Source organism: Argiope bruennichi, chromosome 7 (assembly GCF_947563725.1).
Source record: "Argiope bruennichi chromosome 7, qqArgBrue1.1, whole genome shotgun sequence".
In the NCBI taxonomy this organism is placed as follows: Eukaryota; Metazoa; Arthropoda; class Arachnida; order Araneae; family Araneidae; genus Argiope; species Argiope bruennichi.
Window position 1 is genome coordinate 64725325 of NC_079157.1, and position 22206 is coordinate 64747530.

The window sequence follows — 22206 nt, forward strand, 5'->3', positions numbered from 1 at the left end:
TCTTTAAAGGGAAGAATTCTTAACCCTAGTTTCATTCTTGAATTAAATTAAGTGATAAATAACAAGTTCTATTTTGAGTTTTCAAAGCCTAGTTTATTTAATTATTTATTACTAGATTTATTTTTAACGAATTAAAGGGATTTTTATTACATTCGTGTTTCATACTCATATCTATTATTTTGTAAAAACGTTAAACAATGTTTAAAATTTTTCCAAGAATAATTCATCACTGATTTAAAATAACCAATAAATTCATAACAATCTTTTCTTCATCTTTGATTAATTATAATGTAAAAATATTCTTTGATGATTCTTTTTTAAACATATATTTATTTTGAATACTCAATGTAAAAATAATAACCTTATATATTTTTTTAACATATGTTTACTTTGAATACTCAGTGCAAAAAAAAAACAAAAAAAAAAACAGCCTTAATATTTTTTAAGCATAAGTTTATATTTCTTAAGCATAAGTTTATATTTTTTTTAAGCATAAGTTTATTTTGGATATTCAGTGTAAAAAACAACAACCTTGTATTTGTTTAAATATAGGTTTACTTTGAATATTTAGCGCAAAATGAACAACTTTAATATTTTTTTAAAAAAAAACGCAGGTTTATTTTGAATACTCAGTGGGAAAAGAACAACTTTAATATTTCTTAAACATAGGTTTACTTTGAATATTCCGATGAAAAAAAAAAAAAAAAAAAGATCAGCCTTAATATTTTTTTAAAAAAAAATAGGTTTACTTTGAACATTTATTGCAAAAAGAACAACCTTAATATTTTATTTTCTTGGAGCATGAAATTTCATCTTACCATCTTTACTACTTCAAAGAATGTCTTTTGTGGAATGATTAATTTCAAAATTATCTAAAGTGAATATCAGAGCTTTTCTGGATCTTACTTCTGATTACTGATCTGACTGATTTATTAATGACTGAATTATTTATTTCCTTTCATTTGTGAAAATAATTAAAAAGAATTTCAAATTCTTATTTAAAAAATTTTGCTATATGTTCTTATGCTTGCGTGACCAAATATCGCATTAGATTCAAACCATTTATTATGTTTGATTAGATAAGTAGGCAATTTAGAAAGAATGTTTAAGGGTTTTTGCACATCATCTTTTCTTTTTCATAAACATTTCTTCTTTCATATATAATCATTTTGAATCATTCATACATGTAATTTTTTTGTCCAATAAATGTTGTCATTTTATAAATGTCCTCTAGAAGATAAGAGGTCTGTAGAAATCGACGATCTTCTTCGGCGGCGTGTGCAACTGTTTAATCACGTTTTCGAGTTTCACATGAGCGATATAGATATCATCTCCAACTGGTAGACCGCCACGTCGTCTTCCAGACTTATTTGCTGCTTCATAAGGCTCGTCTCCCAAATAAGGTCCACTGAAAGAACTGTCTTTTTCCGCCTGAAATAAAATAAAAAATAACAATTCAAAGATATCGTTGTGATTAATGATCCAGTTCAAATAACAGTTCAAAGATTGATTCAAATATTGTGATTAATGATCCAGTTCAAATAACAGTTCAAAGATTGATTCAAATATTGTGATTAATGATCCAGTTCAAATAAAAATTCAAAGATATCGTTATGATTAACGATCCAGTTCAAATAACAACTCAAAGATATCGTTATGATTAACGATCCAGTTCAAATAACAATTCAAAGATATCGTTATGATTAGCGATCCAGTTCAAATAACAAATTAAAGATATCATTGTGGTTAATGATCCAGTATTACATCTCTCCTTTCTTTAAATCTAATTTACAATTAAAAAACGAATAAAAATATGTATACAACAACTATATTTCTGTCAGTTGCTTAATTTTTAAAAATAAAAAAATAAAAGAAATTACTGCATTGATAATACACATTCACACAACATTAACACGGATCACTTATATAATCGGTAAATAAGATGAAATAAGGTATTAGCGGTAAATGTTTAGATTACCAAATAATCACTAAAAATACTTTAATCTTACGGGAGAGATAGATGCTCATTAGCTTAAGTCTCAGCTCAAACTAGTTAGTTAGATTTCATGCCACTTGGTGGCGCTTTTCTTCTGTTTGCTTTTCGTGCGTTCGCACTTGCAATTAAAGTTGAGCAGAGGCGTATATACATAGGCGTAAGAAAATATACAGGAGAATAAAATATTTTTGATTAAAAAAGGAAATAGAGTGACTTCATGCTCAAGTAATATATTACCATAAGCCATATTAATTTAGGAGTCCAAGATGCGTCAAATAAAAAGAACGTGATGTCATTGTACACAGAGAAGGACAGTCGCACAAACATGAGATGCTGTATAATATTGCTAGAGTATCTTCACGATACGGAACAACAGTCTAGAGATAGCATACAATATCTTATCTAATAGGATATGCCTAATTAATAATAATAGTCATTGATGAATTTAAAACTTTTGTTGACCTAAAGAGTACGTATTATGAGATCCTCTCTTTTAGTAAGATGGTTATTCTAGTAAGATATTATACTGTCATATTTCAAGTTTGTGAATATGCATACTTTATTTACTTGTTATGGCTCATGGTTGTCAGGTTTATATACTTGTGTTTATTGTAATCTATATTTATATACAATATTATTTAAACTGCCGTTTTATGTTTCTAAATGCTGTAATCACAAAATGAACGTAATAAAGTAAATAGAAACCTGACTATTTATGCTTGAAAAAATATTAATTTTATCCTAAAATTTCATAATTTATAAAATTTGTACTTTTAAACAAATTAATTTATTTGTCAATAGTGTAATAATATTTTTTTTTTTTGAAAGACTTGCTTGCTGCTTAATGGATATATAACAGTGCATGAGTAATTATGTCAGGTGGTTATGACATCACGTGATGTAACTTCCATCTTTGTCCTTGCTTTTAATCGATTGGTGATTTAGTTTTTAATAAATCAACAAATTAATTAAAAGTAACTACGATTCTGATACATTTACCATGACAAGTATAAATCTTCTGAAGAACGAGAGGTCTTAAACCTTTCCCAGACGCAATACTATTTTGATTACAAAGTATATTACATACCCCTATTAATGTAAAAAAACTATTTTGGTGGTCGAAAATGGATCTACAGAGAAAAGCGGGAGATGCCAGTAACTCCTTCGACTAGAAACAAACATATACTAATTCCTTTAAATATTTATGCATATTTCAATAAAGTGACTTAAATGTAATAATTTAAGAATTCAATAATTTAATTTTTTTAAGAATTGATTTTAATTTTTAAGAATAATTTAAGAATTTAATAATTTAAATACTTAATTTGTTTGATAATGTTTGGGAACTTGATAGCCACAAGGCCATTCAACCATTTTACAACTTCTTAATTCATGCATAAATGCCGCTTACAGTCGGTACCTATATTTTAAATATATATATATATATATATATATATATATATATATATATATATATATATCATTCTTAAAGTATACGTATAAATAGCCATCACCACATGGCTTAATTCAGATCAAACTTTAATGTTTCTTTTCACATGTAGATGGCGCCAGGAGAATCGAAATAATTGAACTACGAGAGACATTTTCAATTTTTCCAAAGTATCATGCTTTTATTAGTCTATTCTATTTGGATCATAATAATTTTGAATCAAATGTAGGCCTATCAAGAATGGGAAGAGGCGTCAAAATCTTCAATACCCTGGGTGTAGACGGTAAGCCGGTTGCATCGGGATAAAGAATGGAGGAGAGGTTACTAGGTTAGTGATGGTGTATAGGAAACCAATAGGCCAATACTTTGCCTCAGCGATCGGCATGACACTTGGTTGCCCTGCCTAATACTAACATAAGTTATAAATCTGAGCTCACAACATGTTACTTATAACACACAAAATTCGTCTTCGAGAAGAAAATCTAATACTTTTTCCATTTAAAAATTTATTTAAAAAATTTAATGAATTAATTTAATCGACCTATCAACTCAATATTTACAATTTTGTTAATTTTTAATCATATAAAGAAGTATTATTGAATTTTTTCCAAAAATAATTATTTTGCATTTATTTACGATATTACAACATCGAGATTAATTTTACAAAGATTAATATCTTCAACTGAAATTTGCAAAATCTTAGCACCATTAAAGTTTTGCATAACAGACCTTGTGTTCATAAAGAATCAATAATTAAGATTTTTTTTGTTTCTTTTTGCCGATTCTTGGTAAGCATTAGCTAATGTAAGTTTTAATGAAATATAGATGTTTTGACAATTTACTTTCGATATATTAGTAATACGTTACCTACTAAGTAAATCCTTTATTTTTCTAAGCACAACCACTTACTAAGTAATCTCATTGCCATGCCATTACCTTATGTATCTTTTATACCCGTAGGTTAAGAACCTTGAGTTCAAGAACTCCATGATACTCCCCTCAAATCGGAAACACAATTAGCATTAAAAAAAGGGAAACAAAAAGACTCACCAGTTTTCCCAGCTTAAAAAGGCACCTGGTGACATTAGGTATGTTTCTTAAGAGCAGGAGATCATCTGGATGGAAAAGATATTCTTTAGGCACTCCGTAGTTCTCCATCGCTTTTAAGAACTTGACAATGTTTTCTCGCTTCTGCTTCAGATTTCCGTTCTTGATTTCCCCCGGAATAGAATTCGGTTTGATATAATTCATCAGTCTGCAATAAAATTCAAATTAACCTTGTCATGGGTACTGACATAAATGTTTATGTTTAGATTTTATTTAAATTAAAAAATTACTGGAGTTTTAGCAATTTAAATTTGTTGTATAAAAACCCAAAAGACAAAACTCATTTTCTTCTTCCTTTATTGATTCGTAGAATTGTTAGCGATGTAAAATAAAAATAATTTAAAGATATATTTAAAATTGCATCGAATTAGTATTTAAAATGTCCCTAAAAAGAATTGGAAGGGACAGAAACACCAAAAAGCGGAATTTTATCTGTTCAATTCAGACTTTTTTTCTTTTTTTTTTTATGAAAGTGACAATAAGAAATAAAGCGAAATACATTGGAAATTGACTTTTATAATTCGAATTTTTGGGCAATTCTAATTTTTCTCTATTCCTTGGTCATGAATAGCTTATTAATATAGAATTACAATGTCGTATTTAATTCTAATTTATACTTGGTTAGTAGGAAGTCAAAATAAAAAATTTTCATAATTCTCAAATATCTTCGCTAGCAAAAATAAGCTCATTTTTTTTATCCTCAGTAACCATAAGTGGAAATAATTAAAGGCCCTAACTTTCTTTGAAGACTTTACTGCTACACAATAAGTTTATTTATAAGAGAAACAAAAAATTATAATTGAAAGTGTTAGATTTGAATTGGATTATATAAATTCAAGCTTTGAAATGCAATTTTTGTATTCAAAGTACTACAATTTACAAAGTAAATAAATTTTTACAATACATTTTTTTAATGTATACAAAGTAAATACATTTTTTTAAAAATAAAATTAGTTGGAAAATTATTTAACCCTTCTAATTATTAATACTTTAGTAAATAAATGTTCTTTATTTTTCATTTAATCATGATACATTATTAATTAAAATTGTTAAATATTAAAAATAATTTTTAAAGTCATTTTGAATTTGAGAATTATCCTCTTGCTGTATTTATTTTTAGACATAAGCCGCGCTTGTAATACTAACCATACTGACTATGATGACGTCAGAGACACCGCCCTCTTACTGCCATGTGACGCAATGACTCAGTTCAGGTCAAGCGATGGTATGTGCTGCATGTTTTTTTGTTTTTTTTTTATCCTTGCTCTTATATATGTATCCTAAAATTAACCTAAATTTGTATATGTAAATTGTCTGTGTGTAACATAACCTTGCAAATAAATAACTGATATACTAATTCGGACTTTTTACTAAACACCTTAACGACCCCAGAGGCATACATTTTTTTTTTCCATTTAAATCTTTGGTTAATTGATTGAAATTGATTTTTTTTGTCATTTTTTCGAATTAATCAAGTTTCACTGTATTAATTTCTTTTAGAGGATTATCTCTCATACTTACCTGCAGAAAAGAACTCCATCTCTCACATATTGGTCAAAATCGAAGCAACTGTTTTCTCCAAGACAATTCCATATCCACAGGAGTATCTGGCTCTCTTTCGTATTGTCCCTCTGGAAATACGCGGAATGCATTAGAAATTTCTATATACTATTACCTAACAGTTTTCTACGTAAAATTTATGACGTAAAATCGAAACACTATTTATATTTATATAAAACTGGGGAAAAATCCAGAACAGAGAAATGAACAGCCAAACTGCATCATAAATTTAATGTTTTCAGTATTTTTTAATCGAAGAAAAAGCTTGGAATATATTAATAAAAAGTTTTTTAAAAACTATAAATCAGGTTTTATTTGTTTGCATTTTAAAATACCTAATATTTGTTATATTTATTCAAAAAAAATTACATGAACAAGTTACTTAGAATAAAATATATATTATAAACAAATAGAAAACACACTTTTTTTTAAAAAAAGCAAGTCATTTTAAATATTTCAAAAATTACTGAAGTTGAACTTAATTTTAATAAATATATAAATGAACTACCCCCTCTTGTTTTTATAAGTTAAAAAAATTAACACTTTTAACTTTATAAAAAAAAAATTTTAATTTATAAAGAAACAAAAAGCAGGTTCCACCGAGATTTGAACTCGGATCGCTGGATTCAGAGTCCAGAGTGCTAACCATTACACCATGGAACCCATCTTCCCATGCCGGGAATCGAACCCGGGCCGCCTGGGTGAAAGCCAGGAATCCTAACCACTAGACCACATGGGAGGGCGACAATTGCACTCAAGATTCGAAGATATCGGAAAAACCGGTTATAGATTAGCTATAATTTTTATGTGGCTGGAATTATTTTATACGTATATATTTCAAAGTAAAATATTTCTTTAGATTACGATAGATAGCTACTTCAATTGAACTTTAGATAGATACTTCAAACATTATGTAAGCTATTTTTTCCAAAAAAAAAAAAAAAACATTCTTAAATTTATATCGACTATCTTAAAAAAAATTAAATATTAAACAGATTTCAAACTTCATTCAAAAATTAGTATGATAACAAAGAAAATGAAGAAACATCCAAAACAATGCGCATGGTTATTATAAAACGATTATTTTCGACAGTAAATAATGTAAATGTAATATTATCGACCTGTAAATCTATAATCAATACAGTTATTATTAAAAAGAAAAATTTTGTAAAAGAAAAACTGAATAATAAATGGGTGACTGGAAAACGAATTATATGAAATGTGATATATCAAAACTTATTGCTTCGAAGTCGCATTTGATAGCGCCATCTATAGATCAAAATAGCAACTATTGTTATTTAGATAATGTCATTGGTCAGTGTTGAAGTAAACATAAAATGCTGGTAAGAGACCAAATCAAACTCGCTTTACATTGTTACACTTAAATAATATTCTAAAATTACTTTTTCTTGTTCTATAAATAAATTTAAAGTAAACTTAAATAGTTACATTTAAGTTTTTATTCATCAAGAAGAAAAATTTGCTTAATTATACATATTTTTTTGAAAGTATAGTAAAAAATAATATATATATATATATATATATATATATATATATATATATATATATATATATATATATATATATATATATATATATATATATATATTTACTCATTAAGTATACGATATATATGATGTAAATTAAGTAAATATATATTATGGCTAAATGTAATAGTATGCTATATATCATGCAATACTGTTCGTTTTTAAATGTAGAATGTAATGCAGAATGTGAAAATCTTTTAATATAATTATATTTGTGGATTTTGATTATGTGCAACAAGATCCTTTTGAAGGAGTAAAAAAAGGCAATTATAAATTATACGATTTTATTCCCTTAAAATTTTGAAAATTCCTTTATTTTTTTTTTTAAACAAAGAAACAGAATATTATTCGGAAACATAAGCAGTGTTCATTTTATGTTCATTTATTTATTTATTTATTTATTTCCTATTTTTCCCTTCCCCACCTTTTGCTTAGAGGCATTATGAAAAATACTAAATGTTTTGCATAATTAACTAGCAAAAATTTATTTTAAAAAATGCCGTATGAAATGTATAATATTATATAAAATTTTATAATTAAGAATTTTGCATGGATGTCTGTATATTACTGTAAAATTGAAATTCGAAATCAGAGTAAATGCCTGCATTTATTTATATGCTTTAAATCGAAATCTTGTGGCAATTCAAGTGCCTTGTAGTCGGATCTAAAAATTAAATGCAATGGATAGATATGCAAAATTCGAAATCAGAGTAAATGCCCGCATTTATTTATATGCGTTAAATGGAAATCATGTGGCAATTCAAGTGCCACATTTATTTATATGCATTAAATCGAAATCATGTAGCAATTCAAGTGCCTTGTAGTCGGATCTAAAAATTAAATGCAATGGATAGATTTGCAACATTTGAAATCAGAGTAAATACCCGTATCTATTTATATGCGTTAAATCGAAATCGTGTAGCAATTCAAGTGCATTGTAGTCGGATCTAAAAATTAAATGCAATTGACAGATTTGTAACATTCGAAATCAGAGTAAATACCCTTATTTATTTATATGCGTTAAATCGAAATCATGTAGCAATTCAAGTGCCTTGTAGTCGGATCTAAAAATTAAATGCAGTGGATAGATTTGTAACATTCGAAATCAGAGTAAATGCCCGCATTTATTTATATGCGTTAAATGGAAATCATGTAGCAATTCAAGTGCCTTGTAGTCGGATCTAAAAATTAAATACAATTGACAGATTTGTAACATTCGAAATCAGAGTAAATACCCGTATTTATTTATATGCGTTAAATCGAAATCATGTAGCAATTCAAGTGCCTTGTAGTCAGATCTAAAAATTAAATACAATTGACAGATTTGCAACATTCGAAATCAGAGTAAATACCCTTATTTATTTATATGCGTTAAATCGAAATCGTGTAGCAATTCAAGTGCCTTGTAGTCGGATCTAAAAATTAAATACAATTGACAGATTTGCAACATTCGAAATCAGAGTAAATACCCTTATTTATTTATATGCGTTAAATCGAAATCATGTAGCAATTCAAGTGCCGTGTAGACGGATCTAAAAATTAAATACAATTGACAGATTTGTAACATTCGAAATCAGAGTAAATACCCGTATTTATTTATATGCGTTAAATCGAAATCGTGTAGCAATTCAAGTGCCTTGTAGTCGGATCTAAAAATTAAATACAATTGACAGATTTGCAACATTCGAAATCAGAGTAAATACCCTTATTTATTTATATGCGTTAAATCGAAATCGTGTAGCAATTCAAGTGCCTTGTAGTCGGATCTAAAAATTAAATACAATTGACAGATATGCAAAATTCGAAATCAGAATAAATGTCCGCATTTATTTATTTGCATTAAATCGAAATCATGTGGCAATTCAAGTGCCGTGTGGACGGATCTAAAAATTAAATGCAATTGAAATATTTGCAAGCCCCCTTTTGTGCATCACGTGGTTTTCCTGACGTCACACGGAGGTTGGGATGAAACTTTTGTTTGGGTGTGCGGAGTAAAGCCTAGTTATTTTGAGTGCCAGCAGTTCTTGGATGGTATCCAGTGCAATAGGATTATTCTCTACCGAGTCTTAACATGATCGGTTTTATAATTCACTCAAATATTTCGACATACGAGTTCGTTAAACTGATGGAAAAGTCTCGGAATTTTTTTTCTTTTCTGTTAGTATTCGGAAAGGAATGGTTCGAAAGCCAGATCCTGTGATCCAGAAAAACTGAAGATTCAAGAGCGCTTAAAAATTTACTGTATTGATGCTATTTTGATTTCGCACAAAAATGTTTATTTAATTTATAGTCGTCTTCGAAGACCAGTTAGCAAAAGTTGATGCTTTTATTTCGCTCATCTTAATAAAAGTATCAATTTATTCATACCAAACGACTTTGATTAACTAAGTCTTGTCACAATAAAAGAAAATATTAATTTAAAATGTGCTTGCTCTATAAAAATAGAGCACTCTGATTGATTAAAGATGTTTATAAAGTGTAGGAAAAAAGTAGTTAAAAAAGTTGGCGAAAGTTGCTACAGTTTTTGAAGCTAATCTCCGTTTAAATTTCATAATTCGCTGTCTTTATAAAATGCGGCGTTAGGAAAGAAGTAAAGGGTCATTATTTGGTTATAATCACAAGCTTTCATATTAAAAAAAAATGCACAATCAGTACTGGGTTTATGGCTAGAGAAGTATACAACGAACTGCATCTAGATATTATAAGCTTTCATATGAAAAAAAAAAAAAAAATGCAAAATCAGTACTGGGATTACGGCTAGAGGAGTATACAACAAATTGCTTCAAGATATCACAAGACCTCACATGAAAAAAAAAATGCAAAATCAGTACTGTAGTTATGGTTAGGCTGCATCTAAATATCATACGCTTTCATATGAAAAAAAATCATAAAATCGATACTGTGGTTATGGCTAAGGGACTCTACAACGAACTGCTTTTAGATATCCCAAACTTTCATATGAAAAAAAAAAAAAAATCGCAAAATCAGCATTGTGGTTATCGCTAGGAGACTGTACAACAAATTGCCTCTAGATATCACAAGACCTCACATGAAAAAAAAAATGCAAAATCAGTACTGTAGTTATGGTTAGGCTGCATCTAAATATCATACGCTTTCATATGAAAAAAAATCATAAAATCGATACTGTGGTTATGGCTAAGGGACTCTACAACGAACTGCTTTTAGATATCCCAAACTTTCATATGAAAAAAAAAAAAATCGCAAAATCAGCATTGTGGTTATCGCTAGGAGACTGTACAACAAATTGCCTCTAGATATCACAAGACCTCACATGAAAAAAAAAATGCAAAATCAGTACTGTAGTTATGGTTAGGCTGCATCTAAATATCATACGCTTTCATATGAAAAAAAATCATAAAATCGATACTGTGGTTATGGCTAAGGGACTCTACAACGAACTGCTTTTAGATATCCCAAACTTTCATATGAAAAAAAAAAAAATCGCAAAATCAGCATTGTGGTTATCGCTAGGAGACTGTACAACAAATTGCTTCAAGATATCACAAGACCTCACATGAAAAAAAAAATGCAAAATCAGTACTGTAGTTATGGTTAGGCTGCATCTAAATATCATACGCTTTCATATGAAAAAAAATCATAAAATCGATACTGTGGTTATGGCTAAGGGACTCTACAACGAACTGCTTTTAGATATCCCAAACTTTCATATGAAAAAAAAAAAAATCGCAAAATCAGCATTGTGGTTATCGCTAGGAGACTGTACAACAAATTGCCTCTAGATATCACAAGACCTCACATGAAAAAAAAAATGCAAAATCAGTACTGTAGTTATGGTTAGGCTGCATCTAAATATCATACGCTTTCATATGAAAAAAAATCATAAAATCGATACTGTGGTTATGGCTAAGGGACTCTACAACGAACTGCTTTTAGATATCCCAAACTTTCATATGAAAAAAAAAAATCGCAAAATCAGCATTGTGGTTATCGCTAGGAGACTGTACAACAAATTGCCTCTAGATATCACAAGACCTCACATGAAAAAAAAAATGCAAAATCAGTACTGTAGTTATGGTTAGGCTGCATCTAAATATCATACGCTTTCATATGAAAAAAAATCATAAAATCGATACTGTGGTTATGGCTAAGGGACTCTACAACGAACTGCTTTTAGATATCCCAAACTTTCATATGAAAAAAAAAAAAATCGCAAAATCAGCATTGTGGTTATCGCTAGGAGACTGTACAACAAATTGCCTCTAGATATCACAAGACCTCACATGAAAAAAAAAATGCAAAATCAGTACTGTAGTTATGGTTAGGCTGCATCTAAATATCATACGCTTTCATATGAAAAAAAATCATAAAATCGATACTGTGGTTATGGCTAAGGGACTCTACAACGAACTGCTTTTAGATATCCCAAACTTTCATATGAAAAAAAAAAAATCGCAAAATCAGCATTGTGGTTATCGCTAGGAGACTGTACAACAAATTGCCTCTAGATATCACAAGACCTCACATGAAAAAAAAAATGCAAAATCAGTACTGTAGTTATGGGTAGGCTGCATCTAAATATCACAAGCTTTCATATGAAGAAAAAAAAATCGTAAAATTTATACCGTGATTATGGCTAGGGGATTCTACAACGAACTGCATCTAGATATCACCAGCTTTCATCTGAAAAAGAAATCGCAAAATCGCAAATCGTGTTATGTCTAGAGAACTTTACAACGAACTGCATATAGATATCATAAATTTTCATAAGAAAGAAAAAATCGTAAAACCGGTACTATAGTTATGGCTAGGGGATTCTGCAACGAACTGCATTTAGAAATCACAAGCTTTTATATGAAAAAAAAATCGTAAAATCAATACTATGGTTGTGACTAAGGGACTCTACAACGAACTCTGCTCTTTTCTTACAATAAAAAAAATCATCGAAGCATGATTTTTGGATATTTTTTTTTTTTCAAATTTTGTGAGAAGTGAAGAGCAGATGACAATTAATCATGCATCGAAGGGCCATGAGTTTCCATTTAATATGAGCCAATGACCAAATAGATACAATAGTGGTGTCTAGGTTTTCCACTTAGAGAATGTGCAATTGAGCAATGTTTCTGAAATTTTCTTTGAAACTGGAGGAAAATGGAAGGAAGAATTCATTGATAGCATATTTAGAAGTCATAAGCTTTCTTAAAAAATAAGAATGACGAAATCGGATCTGTGATTGAGACTTGAGAGCTACTTCTTTGGTTTTACCATTCTTTCTTAATAATTTCGTTTATAATTTTAAATTTATAACATAAATAAAATTTAAATATTATGTCAATTTAAATATTGTTATATTTATTAAATAAATGTTTAGAAAAGAGTAGAAAATTATCATATTTATAATTTATTATTAATATTAATTATACATATGATCGAGATTGACTGAAGTGACTCGCGAAATCCTATTTTGAAAAGACGCCAAGTTTATAGAATTGTAAACCGTTAATCAGAGAAAAAAAGACGATATTTTTTTATTATTATGTCTCTCAATCATTTTATTCATTGCGTATTTTTGCACGATTATAGTATCCAAATTTGTTTTCTTACTTTCTAGTATACAAAGTAAAAAAGCAAAAAGTTCTGCAATCATCAATTCTATGCCAAAATTCAGCTAAATTTTTTATTAATTAATATTTTAATTATAAATTGAAAAAAATTGCCCCGAAATGCACATTTTTATCTTCCAAAATATATATGATAAAACACCCAAATAAGCACAGTTAAAAACACATTCATTTTTATTAATAATATATATATATATATATATATATATATATATATATATATATATATATATATATATATATATATATATATATATATATATATATATATATATATATATATATATATATATATCGTTTGGAGGACAGAATCACAAAAACGGACAGAGTAGATTTTCTTTGGATGATTTTTGTCAAAATTTGATAGAAAAATTTTAATATGAAAGATCACAGTTTTCGTCTTTTAAGTTCACGTATTTAAGCTATTGCGCTACAGGATTTTACGGGGTTTTTTTTCGGATACAGAGATGTTTTAAACATAAAATTTCATGAAACTTTGGAATTCAGATTCTTTTATTGATTATAATTCTTTCATTTTCGAAATTTCATATACAAAAAAAGCGTATAAAATCTTTTGTAATGAACGCATGATGAAACTGTTCTGTTTACTGTTTTCTAAAGATCCAATAGCGCATTCTTAATGAAGGGGACAGTTTTTGTCTTCGCAGTCAAACAAAAGAAGAAATAACAAGAGGTTCTTTGTGGCCATGCCATGAAGTGACAAATCGCAAGTTAGCACTTTGATTTAAAAAAAAAAAATTCTTCTAGGCAAATCTAAAATTGTTTGAGAAACTGTAGAACGATATTTTCTCACATCGCAACTGCCGATTAATAGATACTAAAAATCTGTAACATTTTATAAAAAAAATGTTTATTTTCAACTGACTAAACTGAATACTCTGCGCACATCGAAACAAATTTACAATTTGCAGATCTGGTAATTTATTTCATTTCTACATATAATCTACTTTATAGAAATCCATTATCTTATCGTTTGTATCAGGAAATTATTTTTAATTTAATTTATTTGAAAGTTTATAACATTATAAAATCCGGATCTAACATATTCATTTGAAGTCTAGATATAGATGATAATTATTTAAATGTATAAAGATAGTAAGTACCTTTTCCATAAATAATTTTTTTGACAATCAGTTTCTTTCACAAAACTCTTTTCTTTTCTAAATTTAGTAAAAAATAATAACAATTCAATCAATACACTTATTAATTATTTATTTTTCGACATTTAGTCATGGCGTTTTATTTTTGCCTATTTCGTGAGAAAATTAGGTAGCATTCCTTTTCGACTTGCTCTTATGAGAATATCGTTTACAATAAGCAAACAAAAATAATTATAACTTGGATAACGAAATAAAAATCTATTACAGTATTGAAAGTCTTCATCCACAAATACCTTTTATACTGCTAATCTGACGTTGTTTCTGATCTTTTGCTTTTTTGTATAATAAGTATATATAGAAAATTTCCCTGATAGTCAAAATAACAACAAAAACAATTACTTTAGCATTGACGAATTTCCTGTTTTAAACTTAAAGGAATCCAAATAAAAGTTTTACTTATAAAAGATATAGAGGAAGTATATTAATTTTTAATAAATTTGAACTTGAAATTTTAACAATCACCACGTTTTAGATAACCCTGTGTTAACCCTTTCTAGGGCCGTGGGAAGTATGCTTCCCACCAAATTTATCAATCTTTGTATGAAATTATGTAGGTTGGCATAAGTTCTGACACATTTTTTTTAGAAAGACAGAAACTTAGATCCTTCAGTTGTTTGTCTCATACAAAATGATGTGTCTTGATTTGTCACTTAATTATTAATTAATCAAATTAATTAATTAATCAAATTAAATTTATCTCATAAGCTAAATGAATTCCTTTTCTTATTCTAATTTCAAGCCTAAAAATATTTTAACATAATGTGACTAGAAAAAAATGGTCCTTTAAAGGTTTAAAAAAAATACTGAAATAGAAGCTGAAGTTTCATTTCTGGATTTACGGCTAAATTTATAGATTTTTATCAAGTTTTGAGCAAACCTCATTCAAAGAAAGTTTGTCCTTTTACTTTGTTCGAATACAAGTGAATTTGATAATTATAAACTTCAAAAACGCTCGGCAGTACATAAAATTTGATACACGGGTTTAGCATCTAGAATACAGATAACTATCAAATTTTGAACTAAATCTGTAGAATTGTTAACTGTCTGTCGGTCTGAACTTTCACATGCATGTAAACGCAATAACTCATAAACACAATACCTTAACTCAACGAACTTCGGTATGTTATTTTTTTATTACAACTGCAATTTTGTGTCAAAGTTTGGCTTTAACTGGCCGGTAAAAAAGCCATTCGAAATATATATTTGCTCACTAGATTCAGAAAAATGCAAGATTAGCAACAAATACCTATATTTCGTAACTATCATTCACCAGTGCCATGTAAGGCATTCGCTGGTTTACCGAAGATCAATAATTTTATTTTATGCGGAGGAAAGGGGCTAACACCTTTATTGGAGAATATACGAGAAAGTTTCTGGAGACCACTCCCGCTGGCTGGAATTACGTCTGTCTTTCATTCCTGCATGTAATATTTTAAACTCTAATTTAAATCCAAATTAATTCCCAAAGTTTTATCTTAATTTAGCCCATAGTAACTTCATTCTAAAGTATTCTTTTATTTCTTGATCGCATTCCACTTTTTTTTTTTATTTAATTAATTCAAGAGAAGCTTTGTAAAATGCTTCGTCAACAGTTCCCACGCTGCGCATGAAGGGATAGAAAAATATCCAGTTAGCACATTCTTTTTAAAAGATCCCTGTGTTCCTTCATTGTGATGGACATGTGTCAGAAATCCCCATCAGAATCTTAACAATACATTAGCACTATGAAAAAAATATTTTCCCTATCAATATCCCATTTTATATAAGACGAAGTATAATTTATTTCTCTCTTCTCCTGCTCTTGTCTCGCCCTGTGGAGGACATGTGTTGTCCGCACCTTCTTGTAAATATATTATGCCTTTCCGGGATGGATTAAAGTGAATTTAAAGATGCAAAGTCTCTTCACTGCTCTTTAAAACTGCCTTCTGCTTTCAAACAAAATAATGCTTGCATGCATCTATAGCTACATCTGTGAACAATATAATTCCAAAACGTAAGAAGCTAGGTGGATGTAATTTGGCATGCAGTCTACGCTAAAATGGTATATTAGTATCAGTTTCGAAAGCAATCCATTCACTACTTTAGTTTTTAATTGGTATTATAGATTACTGTCCAATTTTAAATCAGACACGAAGAACGATTAATTAACTGACTATTGGCTGTGATTGACGTTTGCATGAAGCATTTGTAACTCAGACACTAAAAATGTACATTTGTGTTAAATTTTAGGTCCAAATTTTAATTGGATTAAATTTTAAGTTTGTCTTTCTTCTAGGTTAAATAAAATAAAAAGAACCAAAAATGTATATTTTATATTCCTCACTGCCACAAATGTAAACATAAAGCTCTTTAAAAACCGCGGGGGGGGGGTTAAAAAGATTATAAAGTTAAAGAGAACTTATAATATGCTATTTTTAGGTGGCACTTAGGAAATTATTGTTCGACGGCAGCGATTTTAACATTAATTAAAATTCAAAAAAATTATCTATTCATTGAATTCATTATCTTTGTCCTGCTTTTTTTATTTTCTGATATCCAGAGTTTTTTTTTTTTTTTTTTTTTGTATCTATAACTAATATAACTACACAAAAAAAATGTGTTTAGTGTTTTAATTACAAACACATTCCTAGTAAAAAACTTATAATAAAAACAAGTCGGGGTGGTTCCCCCAAAACTTTCTCGTATACTCTGTAATAAACTTATATGCGAGAGAATGGCTTACATGGCATTGGCGTACAGCAGTTACGAAATATTTATTTTTGGCTTGAATTTAGCATTTTTATTAAATCTTTCGGGTCATCCTTGGCGGAGTTTTTGACGATTATTCCCTGACATGAGTTAATAGTATCCAAAATTCGAATCTGTGTTTCAATCGCGTTTTTCTTAATCGATTGAAACCCAGATTTGACACAAAACTGCACTTGAAGTCACAAATTCTCATACCAAATTTGATATATTTAAGTCATTGCGTTTTATAAAAATCGCGCTTACTTCTTCCTGAAAGTACAGACCAACAGACAGTCAACCCGTCGTTGGATTTGGCTCAAAATTTGATAGATGATGTCTACACTATAGATTTTAAATGTGTGATCCAAATTTTATCCATCTAGATCTCTTCGTTTTGTGAAGTTCGTATTAACTTATATTCGAACAGCAAGATAGACGGACGTTCTTGAACAGATTTTACACAAAATTTGCTAGAAATCTGCGATTTTGGTGTAAAAACCTTATACCGATTTTTTTTTTAGTTATTTTCGTCACAGACAGACAGACGAACATTTTTCAAAAATGTGTTTTAGGAGGTCTAAAACTTGGAGAGTCGTCAAAATATCGACTTTTTGACGATTATTATACTTTCTGTATACTATGCATAAGAGAAAATAGAAAAAGAAAGTGATTGTCTTTTCGTGTTGTCTGTAAATCATATTATTTCTCTTTTTTTTAAGTAATAATAATGGGTTTTATGCTCATAAACAGTAACACTTACTATTTCACTGGATTGTAGGTTCTAAACAAGAAAATATTAAACACAGCTATTTTATGAAGAGATGGCAGATATTATGCGGCGAAGAGTCAGGAATCAGAAGACACAATGGCTGGGCCATAATTTTTCAAATCAAATGCAATTGTCACTAGACTAGGAAATGGGTATAGGTCTATCTTATTATTAATTCATTTGGCAATACTTCATGGTAAAATGCATGAATTATTCTATTTCTACACTCAATATTGCTTGTCGTGTAACCGAGTCAATTTACATATACAAATATATAAATTTAAAACTTTCGAGGCGCGTGGGAAAATTCCAGTTATCTTATGTAGAAATAAGCATAATTTCTAAATAATAATTGTAAATTTTTAGTCAAAGTCCGTCATAGATAAGTCTGTCTATCTATCCTCCCTTGTTCATATAAATATCTCAAAGAAAAAAAAAACGGTATGCTTGTATGGTTGTGCATGGTATCTCTAAGAGAAAAAAAGGAGCATTTGGATTAAATGTGGTATATTCATTTTTCTTAGAATTGATTAACGACTCTGTATCATATTATGGACCAAATATGTCAATTGGTTTCATTATTTATTCATCTGTCCTTATGCAAATGAATTTTATAACTGAAATACACAGCGAACTAATACTGTTAGCTTATAGAAAATGCTATTATTCAACGGGATTACTGTGAAATAATCACATGAGCATGCAAACACATTTACGGATATGGGTGAATTCTATTGTGCTCTATAGAGAACACCTTTGATTGTAAAAATAATAGAATAATTGTCTTAATGATGAAGAATGCCGAATGATTCTGATGATTAATGACTCTGACTTGATTAATGACTCTGTATCATATTATGGACTAAATATGTCAATTGGTTTCATTATTTATTCATCTGTCCTTATGCAAATGAATTTTGTAACAGAAAAACTCAGCGAACTAATACTGTTAGCTTATAGAAAATGCTATTATTCTACGGGATTACTGTGAAATAATCACATGAGCATGCCAACACATTTACGAATATGGGTGAATTCTATTGTGTTCTATAGAGAACACCTTTGAGTGGAAAAATAATAGAATAATTGTCTTAATGATGAAGAATGCCGAATTAGACAATTTCAGAAAAAGTACTGACGTCAGGTTTGAAATTTTTTTTACCAGCATCGAGTTGTGTAATTTGAAACAACAAAAGTATTTAAGTAGGACGAATTAATTAATTGAAAGAAGTTCTAGTGCATTTCTATTCTCATTTTCCAGTTCTATCCCATTTTTAAAATAATTAAGTTGTCTGACAAACAGTGGTAGGTTTCCATTTAAGCAGCTGCCTCGGTTGATAGAGGGCTGCTGCAAACATGTTGTTTAAAGGACTTTATTAACTTACCTACTAAATAAATAGGCTTGTCAAAAATTGCATATTCTATGCATGATGATATTGTGGTGAAAGCTTATAAGCCAGTTAACAGCTACGCTACCGGAGCAATTGCTTTTGTATCGTGGTCATGTTACTGGGCTGCAAAACACAAGGTTCCAGGTTCTGACCTCAATCACAACATCCGCCACAATATTAACACTTTATCAATGTAATAGGAGAGGTTTCTACTTTTTCATTACGTTCATTTAGTTTTTAGAATATTTATAAAACAAATCATTTGCTTCAATAGCATTTTGTACAAATATGGATGCTAGATCGTCTAAAGTCATAATAGATATATAAAAAAACAAATATATAATCATAAAGTTAATGAAATAAAAAATAATAATATGAATTAAATCATAAACATTTTAAAAATATGTGCTGAAATTTGAAAGTAGATTGACCATCTTAACGAAAGAGGGGCCCGCATAATGTGCACTGTCTAGGACTACAAAATATATAAATCCACCTCTGTTAATAAATGTATATCTACGGAGTCCGATTTTAAGCATTCAAATATTTCTAAGCGTATTACAAACGTTTCTGTGCTAATGGTGAAACGGACAAATATCAGCAATCAACACCAAAATTGATAATTTGTATATAAATTTAAACTAAGATCACTGACGATTTCTTGTCCGTTTATTTGTCTGTACGTACATTTGCAAGAACTATAATTCAGAAAAACAACATGTAAGTGAAATCCTTTTGATATTGTCGTGATATTTTGCCATTGGTCTTGATATATATAATTTTTCATCACCCTGTGCATCTCATCGGATAAATTGAAAAGGTTCAAAATATATATTTAATTCTTGTTACAATACTTAAAAATTATACAGAAAATGCACCATAATGGAAAAGTATACATAAAAGTTGAGTACAAAACGCTCTCGTCTGTTAATAGTATTCTCAAGAATGTCTGTATTTGAATGAATTTTTTCACTCAATCTGTCCATTATTTAACGCTCTATTCCCAAGTCAGTTCATGTTTACTATGTGAAAGCGATGGCCCTACAATGCAACCAACGAACAAATTACACCGAAATTGCCAATATGTATATGTTTAACCCTTTCTAGAGACGTGGGAAGTATGCTTCCCATTAAATTTATCAATCTTTGTATGAAATTATGCAGATTGGAATAAGTTCTGAAATTTTTTTTTAGAAAGACAGAAACTTAGATGCTTCAGTTCTTTATCTCACACAAAATGATGTGTCTTGGTTTGTTACTTAATTATTAATTAATTAATCAAATTAAATTTATCTAATAAGCTAAATGAATCCCTTTCCTTATTCTAATTTCAAGCCTAAAAATATTTTAACATAATATGACTAGAAAAAAATGGTCCTTTAAAGGGTTAAACTAAGACAATCAAAGATCTCTTTTCCATTTATTTGTCGGCACATACGCTTGCAAGTACTATAATTCAGAAATACAGTATGCGAGTGAAATAATTTTGGTATTGGTCTTGACATTATAAATTTTCATCAAGTAGAATCTTATCAGTTCAACGGAAATTCTTATTACAATACTTATAAATTATACAGAAACTGTACCATAATGGAAAAGTACACAGAAAAGTTGAGAATAAAACGCTCCCGTCTGTTTATTTGACTCTTCATGGATGTTTGTATATCTTAAACCATTGCTGGAGATCAATATGAATTCTTTGACAAACCCGTTCATTATTTAATACTTTATTGGCATATCAATTCATGCTAACTATGTGAAAGCAAAGAATTTCCAATGCAAGGAACAAGAAAAGTGAAATTTAGTCCTGGAAACTCCCACACCTGTTGATTGAAGGTGTAAGTACAAAATCCATAATCGATTTTTTATATACATAAATACTGCACACAATACGTAAGCATACGAGAAAATTAAATTTCCAGATATTAATTTTACATTTTATACTGTACATTTAAATCTTCACATATATTTCTAATTTCAAAACCTACAGATTCTACTACTATTTAAAATTGAATAATTTAAAGATTATTTATTTAGCAGTACGGATAAGTGGGTACGTACCTCATGTGGGAAAAGGACCGGAAGATTTTCTTTTTCTTCAGTCATATTCCAACCAGTATTATAATAAAGTCTCTGTCAACAATGCAAAGTCGGACGCAGCAACTCAAAGGTCGCTTTGACAAGCAAAATACAAACTGTTCTAGCTCCTTCGTCGGAAGTTGGGCTCACTACTTACTTCTCTTGCAAGATTTGTGCGGTTAAAATTACGCTCATGGTTCGAGGGGTTTTACTCAAATTGAAATCTTGATAGTTCTGATACTTCCGGGTTTTCAAAACGCCGAATAGTGACTGTACAGTGTTGATAAAATTCAGTGGTGATATCTTCTTATAAAATAGAAAATTGGCACATAGTGCGTATGATATATAAATCCAAATTTTTGAATATATTTTCTCCAGAATTGGCTCTCAAATAATATGAACCATAGAGTAGATTTTCGAGAAATGTTATTGACAATTTCTTGCATGATTTCTTTCTACAGTGTAGATAAAATTTGGTGGTGATATCTCTTTACAAAATAGTAAATTTGCATATGGTGCGTATGATATATGAATCCAAACTTTTGAATAGATTCCCTCCGAATTTTGCTGTCAAATAATATGAACCATAGAGTAGATTTTCGAGAAATGTTATTGACAATTTCTTGCATGATTTCTTTCTGAAGTGACTATAAAATTTGGTGGTGATATCTCTTTACAAAATAGAAAATTTGCATATGGTGCGTATGATATATAAATCCAAATTTTTGAACAGATTTTCTCCAGAATTGGCTCTCAAATAATATGAACCATAGAGCAGATTTTAGAGAAATGTTATTGA

General features: G+C 29.0%; 1 protein-coding gene and 2 non-coding genes across 3 annotated transcripts; all 3 read right to left on the minus strand.

Moving 5' to 3' along the window:
- Nucleotides 1–713: 713 nt before the first annotated feature.
- Nucleotides 714–21547, minus strand: LOC129976118 (muscle-specific protein 20-like). The gene is made up of 4 exons (XM_056089515.1): nucleotides 21390–21547; nucleotides 6075–6184; nucleotides 4497–4701; nucleotides 714–1431 (listed from the first exon to the last, which is right to left on the minus strand). Exons 1-4 carry the CDS (start codon nucleotides 21432–21434, stop codon nucleotides 1231–1233), a joined length of 561 nt encoding a protein of 186 aa, XP_055945490.1. The 5' UTR covers nucleotides 21435–21547; the 3' UTR covers nucleotides 714–1230.
- On the minus strand, nucleotides 6705–6776 carry Trnaq-cug (transfer RNA glutamine (anticodon CUG)). The gene has a single exon. It is a non-coding gene; the product is annotated as a tRNA-Gln (tRNA).
- Nucleotides 6781–6852, minus strand: Trnae-uuc (transfer RNA glutamic acid (anticodon UUC)). Its single transcript has one exon. It is a non-coding gene; the product is annotated as a tRNA-Glu (tRNA).
- Nucleotides 21548–22206: the final 659 nt, after the last annotated feature.

Excerpts from the sequence above, each read along its gene's own strand:
- LOC129976118 (XM_056089515.1), bottom strand. The coding sequence starts at position 21,434 with ATGACTGAAGAAAAAGAAAATCTTCCGGTCCTTTTCCCACATGAG. Across the intron at positions 6,185-21,389 it reads CGGTCCTTTTCCCACATGAG|AGGGACAATACGAAAGAGAG; the intron begins GTACGTACCCAC and ends GCGTATTTCCAG. Across the intron at positions 1,432-4,496 it reads TTTTTAAGCTGGGAAAACTG|GCGGAAAAAGACAGTTCTTT; the intron begins GTGAGTCTTTTT and ends ATTTTATTTCAG.